Source organism: Ambystoma mexicanum, chromosome 7p (assembly GCF_040938575.1).
Source record: "Ambystoma mexicanum isolate Mex_15411 chromosome 7p, UKY_AmexF1_1, whole genome shotgun sequence".
In the NCBI taxonomy this organism is placed as follows: domain Eukaryota; kingdom Metazoa; phylum Chordata; class Amphibia; order Caudata; family Ambystomatidae; genus Ambystoma; species Ambystoma mexicanum.
Window position 1 is genome coordinate 827,452,450 of NC_090939.1, and position 12,136 is coordinate 827,464,585.

The 12,136-nt window shown below is 47.2% G+C and overlaps 1 protein-coding gene across 2 annotated transcripts in view; it reads left to right on the top strand.

The window, feature by feature from the left end:
• The window catches only part of LOC138526349 (pyruvate dehydrogenase E1 component subunit alpha, mitochondrial), a 264,819-nt gene that overhangs the window by 142,418 nt on the left and 110,265 nt on the right, over positions 1 to 12,136 (top strand). For both annotated transcript variants that reach the window (XM_069636991.1, XM_069636992.1), the window contains 2 exons: positions 94 to 186; positions 1,486 to 1,641. In XM_069636991.1, the coding sequence (XP_069493092.1) occupies positions 94 to 186; positions 1,486 to 1,641 (249 nt within the window). The remainder of the gene's footprint in view (positions 1 to 93; positions 187 to 1,485; positions 1,642 to 12,136) is intronic.

Below are 12,136 nucleotides of genomic sequence, written 5' to 3' on the forward strand. Positions count from 1 at the left end.
GTAGTTACATTTCTGGAGTATGTGACCGCTGCAGACTGAATCACGTCCTGCCCCATTTTCAACCTAAATTAGGCTTTTGTGGTTTATTTGTAGGTACCTCTTGGAGCCGGTATTGCTTTGGCCTGCAAGTATTTCGGGAAAGATGAAATATGTTTGAGCTTATATGGTGATGGTGCAGCCAATCAGGTACGTTTCCATTGTGTTCAAGACCGCCACCTGAACAGGCTCTACTAGTTCACCTGGCGCTCGCCCAATTGAAATATATTTCTGGCTTCCAAGTCCAAAAAATGCAAATGAAATGTGAAGTAAAAGTTGAACATTGCGTGCTCCTAAGAAGACCACAGTGTTTATTGCCATCAAATTATTAAAGTTGGATTGATTGCATTGCAAATGCTAAGTGTGTTCCTGGCCTTTCCAAAAACCGCCCCAGAAGGCGACAACCCTGTCCCTCATCAATATTTACAACATGGAAGTCTAGTAAATGAAACCTGTAGGTGTCTTCCCACACATTTCTGTATTTTAGCCACTCTGTCCGGTTATTAGTGAATGGCAGTGGGGAAGTGGATGTCAGCTTCATTGTTAGTGCAGTGGTTAAGGAGCCTGTCCCCTCACTTGCCGACTAATAAACTGGCATGCATCCAAACCACGCCCTTGCGTTTTGGGTGCGCAATAGTTGGGCCTTTTGAATCCACTTTGCCACTTCATGCTAGCAGGGAAAGAATGTCTCTCCATCAAAGGCTTCAACACTGTTTATGAAGGCTGTTACTGCTCGTATTGCCAAAGAAACACGTAGCTTACGCCCATGAATCCACTTTCCTCTGCACCCAATGAGATGCACACATTTTGGGTATGAATATTACATTCTCGAGTCTTGACCCCATGATTGAATCTCCTTTCTGTCCATGGTACATTTTGCAGTTTATGCAAAGGACTGAAAGTAGGTTTTCAGACAGGTGATTGGTAAAAACACATGGTAAAACAGTAATTGAGGTATTGCTAAGCTAACCCTTATCAACTGGGAATTCCTGTGGGGGTAGCGTTGTATTTATTTTTCTAGTTTTCAAACTGAAATCCTCCTATCTTAACAATTAGTTTGCAAACACTGTTTAACAGAACTACTTTCAATGGAACCACCATGCACACTGGACGTTCATTGACTTTAAGAAAACCATAATGAATAAAGAACATGTGGTTAACATTTTTCTAATAAATGACACCTGATTCTTGACATTGAATTAATGCTTATGCAATGGGGCTTTCAGAGCCAGTGACCATAGTAGCCGAGGCAGAACGGTACAGGAAAGTCCACCATCTTAGAATGTGCAGGTTCCTTATAAATGCATCTTAATGGCTACTATTCTACGGAATTTAAGGATTGGTCCTCATCCTTTTCTCAGGTTCCTTTATTTCCATAAACCAAGAATGAGATGTAGAATCTTTTGCGAAGTCGATCGAAGTGCCAAGATTTCTTATTGTGTTTTTCAGGGCCAGATCTTTGAAACCTACAACATGGCTGCATTGTGGAAATTACCATGCATATTTATTTGTGAAAATAACCGATATGGAATGGGCACCTCTGTTGAGAGGGCCGCAGCCAGCACAGACTATTACAAGAGAGGCGACTACATTCCAGGTCTAAGAGTAAGTAGAACTATAGAGAATAGTGATATTTTCCAACCATGGACAGGCTGTTTTTTGTATGCGCTCTAAACCACCTTGCTGGGTTTACTAAGAAGGCATATGTTGGTTATTACCTTGTTTTGTCGAACTTCTAGCAAAATCAGTGGTTGAACTCGAATAATTGGTGCCAAGGATGAGCGAACTGAAAACATTAACTGATGGAAAATATTCTTTCAAAGTTGTTAAATTAAACCATTTACTATTATTTGTTTATTTATTCTCTTCACCTAGTGCCACCAGCATTGTCTATGTAAGGCTGCATGTAGAATTAAGAATCTATTTTCTGTGCTTTAAAACCCCTACCTTTTATTTTGCAGCTGTTGCTTGCGTTTAGTTTTTTAAAAACCTGTTGGTATTCAGATTTGCAACATAAAACAGACATACAATAAGCACTCAGAAGTGTGGGGCTTAGCAAGACCTACCCCACAGCCCCCTCATAATACTAATTCTGCCATTCATGGAACCCCTCAAGCAATGGCATGGCAGCTTTTACAAAAATATGATTTAATAAGACAATAAACTGGGCCCAACTGGTAACTGCTATTTAAGCCTTCGCACCAGGGAGGGCAGCAATTCTCAGTCATTGGATGCCTGAAAGCCCTACTTAACATCCCAAATAAAGCAAGGGCATTAAGGAGGTCTTCGGGAACCTACTGACTGGGAATTCCTACATGCCGCCACACTCTCTCCCCCCTCCCTGCACCCTCCCAAACCTCCCACCACGGGTGCTAGGTTTTTAACAACCATACCCAGTATTTTCACCACTAATATTCAAAACATGTTTCTGATGTTTGTCAATCTGCTTAGAATCACATGCTGTGCATAGTCCGACATCCAGTGGTAACCGCAGAGTATTGCATCTTGTATTTCGAGAATCGAATGGGGACGTTGACATGGGCGTGCCTGTAACACTATCCCTACGTGACGTATAGTGTACCCAAGATCCCTCACGTATCGGTCCCTCAGGTTGTTTTTTTCCACCCAGATAACTTGTCGCCCTTGTGCAGAGTTCGTAAAGTACATTGCTATTGTCCAACGACCTTTGGTCGAATTATTCTATAAAGATATTTAATATCACCCCTTCCGTCCCTTGTCTCTGCGGCTGTTCCAGTTTCCGCCAAAGACCTGTGAGATTTGACGGAAGGTGATCCTGTCGGCGTTGCCGACCACGCGGCTGGGCCTTCCGCCGGCCTATATAGTAGGGAGAGTGGGGTCGGTCACTCTGTGTAATCTCAGCTATGGAGAGGACTCCATTTAGATTTTTCCCTATTTGTAAGAGCAAATTCCCATGGAAGGATAAGCACAGGCGGTGTAACCGGTGCCTGCCGATCGATCATAAAGAGGAAGGGTGTGCAGCCTGTAAGCTCTTCCGCCCCAAGACTTTGAAGGAGCGTAGAGGAAAACGGTGGGCGGCCTACGGTATGTCCATGGTCGGGACTTCTCCCACTGCCGCTACCACCGAATGTGACGACGGCGAGAGTGACTATCAGGCCTCCGAACCAGAGGTTGTTGACCTTTCGACGGAACGCTTGCGTTCCGCATCGTCTGTCCCCGGCCCTGATAGCACAGCGTAAGCTCTGCTATGGGGAAGTCCCACCCCGGCGACAAAGACACACGTGCATGACACTTAGCACACAACCCCTAGCTTTACTGTGACTATGTCGAAAAAGACTGGCACCAATGGGTGCACCGGTAATTCCGGTGATACCCACCAAATGACTAGATTGGCAGCCCTCCTCGCAGCCGCATGCGCGCCTAGCGACTGGGCAATCTAAAACAAAGGGCGCTACCCCAAAAACACATAGTTCCGTCGACACGCATCACATGAAAGCCTACGGCAACGACAAAGGACTCAAAACAAGTCCTTACCACCGCCGAAAGTTACGGCACTACCAGAAAAGGATTAGGGCAAGGCCCCCGATTCCGCCGAAACAGACTCCCTTACAATCGTCAGATATACCTACGCACCTCCTGACTGGTGAGGACGTCGAGGTCAGCCTGGCAAGAATTGTGGCCACCGATTCCCATAAACAGGCTAAGGACTCTCCGAAAGACCCAGAGATCCGCTGAGATCTAAGGATAGTGTTCAAAAGTCGAGAGAAGGGCACAGAGATAACCCACCTTCATCGGTCCCGCCAGTGGACTTCTCTGAGGGAGACGAAGGACTTTCTTTGACGTTAAGGCACAGATCTCTAAGTTTTCGACAGAAGAGAGTGCTAGAGACACTTTTTCGATGGAAGACTATGAGAGAGACGCCTTTCCACCCCTAGACCATTCTAGATCGTCAGTCTGGACTGGGGAGAAGTTTGAGGACTGCATGGAAAGGCTGGACAAGTTTGTTTCACGTGCAAAACAACCTACACCAAGAAGGCCAAGGGAGGAAAGCCCTGCTAACCCTAGATCAAAATTCCCAAGGCTTTTTGACCCCTCTTTAGAAGAGGACATATATAATTATGACCTTACCGAAGAAGACATTCTACCAGTGAAGGTACAGGAGAATCCTTTCTATAACGAGGAGGAACATGAGCCCATTGAAGATGAGCCCATTTAAGATGAACCTATTGAAGGCGGGGTGGGGGGACCCAGATGTGGGTGACCCTCAACCATGGCAGCCCCCAGAGCCACAAGACCCAGACCCAGATATTCTGGCTTTGGACTCTCCTCAGAAGACCCCTACAAGAAATCCCTCTCCTATTGATGTTCAGTTAACATTTAATGTAATGTTACGTAAAGCAGCTGATCACTTTAAAATTGCCACTGAAGAGGCAGCACCTGAAGCCGACTTTGTTGATGTACTCAAGGAGAAGCCGCCAACTAGCCAAGCCACCCCTCTACTCAATTTGCTCCATCTTTGTCTACACTGGCTCTTACGAGAGGTGTAAACCCTAGAATGGAAAAACTCTTCTGCCCTTCTCCATCAGACCCTCTGTATATTAGAGGTCATTCCACCCCAGATTCTTTGGTGGTTACTACCACAAGAAAAAGAACAGGGGTTCCTTTATCAACATGCGAGGCTCCCCCTGACAAAGAAGGGAAAAGGCTTTATTCCCTGGGTAAGAGGGTTACCGCAGCGTACTCTACGCATATCGCCAATAATACCGCTCTATTGGCCAGTTACACAGATGCGCAATGGGCTTTAATACAAGAAGGTCTACAAGAGGCTCCAGAACCTCTACGGATCCGCCTACTTACCGCAGTCTCTGAAGGTAGGCAAGTTAACCAAAGCATCTTAAAGAACACTTTGGATTCTGCTGAGAGAGCCAGCCAAGGCCTCGCTCAGGGCATTCTCCTCAAAAGACGCACGTGCCTTCGAAATTCAGGGTTTAAACCTGAAACGCAAGTGTCTCTTATAAACAAATTAGTAAGAAATCTGTGGAGGAATCCAACTTTTTTGGAAAGGAAGTCGATGAGGCCTTAGAGACAGCGAAAAAAGAATATGAAACCCTAAAGAGTTTGGACCAAATTATTCAAAGACCTTCCACAAGGCGAGGATTTGGAAACTGAAGTTTTATTTCGTGGCCAACGCTCCACTCATCAACAATACCCTTCCGGAAACAACTGGAACTCTCCACAAGGAACCAATACTTACAATACCCCGTACCCCCAAAAGGGACAGCAGCGTGGTAAGGGAAGAGGCAGGAACCCGACCCCCAGAGGTTCTCCCGCCTGAGGCTCCAAATGACTCGAAGATTTGGGTCCCCTCCCATGCCTCTCTGGTCGGGGGCTGGTTGACATCATTCCTGAAAGCATGGGAGGGAATAAACACGGACCAATGGGTGCTAAAAACCATAGCCCACGGGTACTGTGTAGAGTTCAACCAATCCCCAAAATACAGACCTCCACGCCAACGAAGACTAACACCAGAACATCTTTGCATACTTCTTCAAGAAGTCGAGATACTGGAACAAAAAGGAGCCATAGAGATCATACCTCTATCACAGGTAAAGGAGGGTATTTATTCAGTGTACTTCTTTGTACCCAAAAGGGATCTAACCATGCGTCCTGTTCTAGATCTGCGCGCAGCGAACAAGTTTGTAAAACCACAAAAATTTTGCATGGTCACCCTGCAGGAAGTAATTCCTCTGCTCACACAGGGGGATTACATGGCAACTCTGGATATGAAAAATGCATACTTTCACATTTCGATGTTGCCAGCGCACAGTAAGTACCTCAGGTTTATGATAGAAAACAAACCTTATTAGTTCAAGGTACTACCCTTTGGCATAGCATCTGCACCAAGGGTATTTACAAAGGTACTAGCAGTAGCGGCAGCACACCTGCGCAGGCAATCCATTCCAGTTTATCCTTACCTCGACGACTGGCTCATAACAGGGGACTCCTACGAACATGTCTGTCAAATACCCAAAAGACGAAAGATCTTATTCAGCTTGGGGTTCTCTATCAACGAGAAAAAATCCAGCTTAGACCCCAGTCAAGTCAAACAATTCCTAGACGCTTTAATTCGAACACAGCCTCGTCTTCCCCTCCAATGAGAGGGTTCAAAACATGTTATTTCAAATCCCTCACTATGTAGCCAGTCGAGAGGTAACAGTACGCAAGGCTATGCGTCTACTAGGAATGATGGCGTCATGTATCTACTTGGTTCCTCACGCGCGCCCAATGCAAGAGTGGCTAAGCAACCAGTGGTGTCAGGCCAACGGACAGTGGAACGATTTAGTAGTGGTCTTGCTGGCCCTAGTTCTCTCGCTGCTGCGGTGGTGGTAGTGGGGAAACCTCTTGAAAGGGAAACCCTTCACCACCCCCGCAGTGGAAGCCACTCTAACTACGGATGCTTCCCTTACAGGGTGGGGAGTACACCTGCTGGGTGGGGAGCCCACCTGCTCCAGCAGACAGCAAGCCGAGTTTGGTCACCAGACATGGCGTCCAACCACATACACCTGCTGGCAGTGTTCAAAGCACTGAAAGCGTTCAAACTACAACTACAGAGAAAGACCATCCTAATCCTTACAGACAGCACCATGGCCATGTACTATCTGAACAAACAGGGAGGCACTCATTTTCCAGGGCTGTCCAAACTGTCTCAGAACATTTTGAAGTGGGCTCTGAAATGCAACATGTTCCTTTTATCACATGTGCCAGGGGAACTCAATCTTCTGGCAGACCTACTCAGCTGCGACTTTCAGTTGCCCAGGGAGTATGAATGGCGATTACACGGAGACATCATCTCCAATGTTTTCGCACAATGGGGTTTTCCAGAGATCGATCTGTTTGTGACCCTGGAAAACACCCAATGCCAAGATTGGGCCTCCAGGTACCCCCAGAACCATTCCAAGGGGAAGGGACTCTGGATAACATGGTCAGTGAAATTTGTCTATTCCCGCCCCCCCCCCCAAACCCCCGACTCCCATTCTCAACAAGATCGTGCAGAAGATGCACCAGGAACCAGTCACAATGATATTGGTGGCCCCATGTGGGCCCGCCAACCCTGGTTCGCTCATCTGATGGAGATGTCCCTATCTTCTCCAGTCAAACTACCTTGCCCGTACAACATGTCGCAAGACAAAGAGGAGACGTTTCACCCATGCCCGCAGACACTGAACTTGGCGGCCTGGCTCCTGAGGTCATAGAGTTCGGACACCTGCAGCTCCCTCAAAGATGTATGGACATCCTCAGGGAGGCAAGGAAACCGAACACTAGATCTTGTTATTCTAGTAAATGGAAACGGTTTGTCATCTGGTGTAAATCAGAGTATCAACCCAGTCGACTGCTCTCCCACTCACATTGTCCTATACCTAACTCACTGATTTGATTCGGGCCTAGTCTTCAACTCAATAAAGCACCTAGCGGCACTTTCAGCATATACAACATCACAACAGAAGGTGTCATGGTGGAAGATTCCATTGATTAAGGCCTTCATGGAAGGAGTAAAAAGAATTGACCCTCCCATTTCTAACCCAGCTCCCGGATGGGACCTAAACGTGGTGTTAACTAGGCGTATTGTAGCTCCTTTCGAGCCCATGCACAAAGTAAGGCTTAAGAACCTCACCCTCAAGACTGCTTTTTTAATAGCAATCACCTCCATTAGAAGAGTAAGTGAACTGCAGGCACTCTCTATTCTAGATCCTTTTGTAACCGTTCACAAAGACAAGGTGGTTTTGCGCACTCGCCCTATAGCTGCACCCAAATTCATTTCCAATTTGCCATGTGAACCATTCAATAGACCTACCAACGTTTTTTCAAAAGCCCTCCAGCCTCGGGGGGGGGGGGGGGGGGGGGAACCCAGCACACACTGGATGTACGCAGAGCTGTCATGTTCTATATGGAAAGAACTCGTCACTAAGAAAGACTTTTCGTGTCTGTGGCCACAGGAAAAGGAGATGCAGTCTCCAAATCCACTATTTCTAGATGGATTGCCAATTGCATTACACTCTGCTACGATTTTGCTAAGAGAGAACTGCTCTTCAAGCCTAGAGCACATTCCACTCAAGGCACTGGGGCGCCCATAGCATTCATTGCAAATGTTCCCCTTGAGTCCATTTGCAAAGCGGCAACCTGGAGTTCCGTACACACCTTTACAAAACACTATTGCCCAGACACTCATTCTAGGTCTGATTCTCAGGTGGGACTGGCAGAACCAAGACCTCATTTCACTACTGTTCCTTCTCACAACCCACCTCCAACTCCGGGTACTGCTCGCTAGTCTATGCACAGCATGTGATTCTAAGCAGATTGACAAACATCAGAAGACATGCATTACTTACCGTAAAAGCATTTCTGATGGTTGTATCTGCTTAGATTCACATGCGCCCACCCTTCCTCTCCGCTCGGATGGAAGGAACATAGACCTCTTACTACTTTCTCTTTTCTGTACTCACTCATGATAGTCACAAGGCTCCCTCTTGGCAGAAAAAATGCAATCGGAGGGACCTCGACGCGTGAGGGATCTTGGGTACACTACACGTCACATAGGGATAGTGTTACAGGCACGCCCATGTCGACGTCACCTTTCGATTCTTGAAAGACAAGATGCAATACTCTGCAGTTATCACTGGATGTCGGACTATGCACAACATGTGAATCTAAGCCGATGCAACCATCAGAAATGCTTTTACGGTAAGTAATGCATGTCATTCAGGACAGCAACCTACATGAAGAGCATTTGGCTTGGATAGCAGTGGTCAAGGCTTATTGAGATGGATTTCTAGAATCTTGCCCAGTGAACAGATTTTAGGAGGCCACCCTAGGTATGATGACCAGGGAGCACTGAGAGGTTTGCCAAAACCCAATCAACCTAGCAATGGTGAGCAGTCGATGCTTATTCCCAGGAGAGTGAGAGTGAGGTCAGGGGCCCCCCAATGAGTCCTTAAAGTATGGCGCACACAATTCAATTTAGACAGTCTGGTATAGCCATACAATGATTTTATTATAGGCCTTAAAAACATACTGGAAAAATCAGGTTGTATTATTGCACAGCAGTATGATAAAAATATACAGTCACCATAGGTTAAAATATACATCTGATAACTTAATCAGCAAAGCAGGTAAGTATTTTAAATGATGGGAACCAGATAACAAGGCCCTATCCTAGCTTAAGAAGTACAAACCCTAAGTCGAATGGGGGCTTGTGCCCAAAGAGTTGCAGGAGCACACAATGTTTCCCACAGCACGTTGTCTCTGTAGGGAGAATTCAGTAGGATTGTGTTGGTGGTAGTTTTAAAGTTCTGCAACAATTTAACCAGAGGTAAGTATGTATTCTCCTTTCATCCAGGCCCAAGATACCCGGCCCAGGTTTGACAATCAAACCAAAAGGTGAGCAGAATTGAGATGGGAGACAAAGTGGTTAGGTCCCAATGTTATCCTATGGAGGTTAGGGGTGGGGGGGTTGCACAGTGATACTTAACCCCCTTACTCAAGTTTTCCCAGATGACTTTGTGGATCGTCTGGAGGTTGCTGGGGGCTTGATCTTCTGACGTTTGTTCCACTGAGATGTGCCCAGGAGTTGCAGGTTCAAGGATTGTTCCAATTGAATGGAAATGCAAGATGAAACCCTTTTTGGAGAATAGAGAGCAGAATCCAACAATTCAGACCCCTTCAGGACAATTCACAGGTGGAAGGAAGGGGCGTTCCAGGTATGGTCTCCGCACAAAGGTGGTGACCGGGATCCTTTCAGTCACGCCAGCTGCTCCAGGACCGGTTCCCTTGACAGTGGAAAGCTGGAATTCGGTGAGACGGCTACTTGTAGCACAAGCTGGCGACCAACAAAGTTCCAGACTTAAATTTGGAATGGTTACAATTCTGGTGAGAGAGCCCACGAGGGCTGGGCTGTCCACTGGGCAGTCCAGGGACACCTATGAATTCTCAAAAGGGCATGATCCTCGTAGGTTTTGAGACGAAGGGCAAAGTATTGCTCGGGGTCTTCAGCGATCAGGCAGTGGAGCAGGGCTTCACTAGACTGGCTACTGGAAGGAATGCTGGCCCACTTCGGGGGTGGGGAGGGCTAGTATTGCAGTACTGTACAAGAAGTTATATGTAAACACAAGCCTGTCCCAAAAACAAGCCAGTGCGTTTTAACAACCTGCCATGATTTAACATGGTCTGAGTGGCTCTACAACATGGGCCATGCAACCTGCGGCTCTACAGTTGTTTTGGACTAAACTCCCAGGACTCCTGTGGCTGATGGAGTTGTAGTCCAAAACATCTGTAGAGCCATGCTTCAGCTTTTGATGATTGAGTGTAAGTCACGATCTTTAAGGCTTTTGACCGAGCATTGCTGCCTGTGCGATTCTTCCCCACAAAGTCTGCATTTTGTGACCCAAACTTATTTTTATTTTATCAGCATTGGTGTTTGCAGTGTGCATATTTATTTAGACCAGATTTAAGATGTGCATTCTTGTTGGCTGTCAACCTTCAAAAAGAAAGGATCATGGGAGTTTCTAATGGGGCTTACATTATACGATGATCTGGTGGTTCTATCGGACGTGGAATGCTTCTTTTTCAATTTATGTGGAAGGATTTGAGGTATAAGGTTACTAGGGTGAACAGCAAAGTCTTGTCCCCTCTTGAAAACGTCCATGGGAGTAGACGAAAAAAATGGCCATTTAAAGTGTGCTGCTTTAGAATGTTGAAAGTTATGGTTGTGGCTGTTGAAGAGTATATTAGAAGACAGGTTCACAGGAGACTCTCTCTGTTGTCTTTGTGAGAATGACTGTGCCGCTAAGCTGTTGGACATTTTCAGTGCACTGCATCTTCCCTGGATAAAGAGGGTGGTGCAGTTGATCTACAAGGCCTTGAAGTTTTCATATGAGGAGATGTCAAGTGGCACAGCGAGTAGAGCGCTCGCTTTGACATCCGTGCAGCGCCTGCTGATGCAGGTTCGAATCCCGGCGGGGCCAAACTCAGGTTTTCATTCTTCCGAGGTCGATAAATGAGCAGTGGAAGCTGCAGCGTATTAGTTTGGTTTTCGAAACTCGAAAATGGGCGTCAACATAGGGCGTGCCAGTAATACTATACCTAATGTGACGTCCACTGTACCCATAATCCCTCACGCATGTAGGACCCTCAGATTGTTTTTTCCGCCATTTTGCTAAAAATCATAATTATATTTCCCCGTTCTTTCACTCCCACGTCGAGATCTGAAGATCGACTCTGGTCCGAAGAACAAACATCCGTCGAGACTGCGCGACGGACTTGGCCCTCGGAAGGCCTCTGGCCTCGGCCCCGAAACAAGTGGGGAGAGTGCAGGGGTGGAAACATACTCACACTCACTAATATTTCCTACATACTCTAGCTCGCTGCCTTTAGGTGACATATGGAGAGTACTCCATTTAAATTTTGCCCCAAGTGCAACCGCAAGTACCCTTGGGGTTGATAAACACGCCACCTGTAATCTCTGCTTGCCTAGGGACCACCCCGAAGCTCACTGCAGAGCGTGTAGCCTTTTTAAGGCTAAAACACTAAAGGACCGCTCCACTAAACGTTGGGCCCACCACGCCAGGCAGCTCGAGGCCATGGAAGCGGTGGGTGCCTTCAGTGACGGCAGCGACGCCGCCCTTCCGGACGACGAGGCCACAGGGGCGTCGAAAGACGCCCAAGTGCTAGTCCCTGACCCCAGAGGATTGTCCGGCAGGGCAGTTATGGGGACCACACCTGGCGACATGGGCGCTACCCCTACTACTACTACTACACATAAACACACTAATCCCAACCGGGGCTCGACACGTGTGTCGAGTTCTCGGAAAAAGGAGGCACATAGAGAGCGGTCCACGGAATCGGTGTCCGCTGGGCGTTCCAGGTCGAGATTGCCCCACGACACAAGCCAACTGTCCACAGTTGCGAAAAGTGCCTCGCTCCCCAAAGTGATGGAGGTACGATCGTCAGATGACGAGTCCGACCTCCACCCCCAAGCTGCACGCTTACCATCGGCCCGGCAGCCCGTTCGGCGCCTACCTCCGAAGGTCGACGTGCACACTCGAAAGATTCAGACAGTAGTCTACAC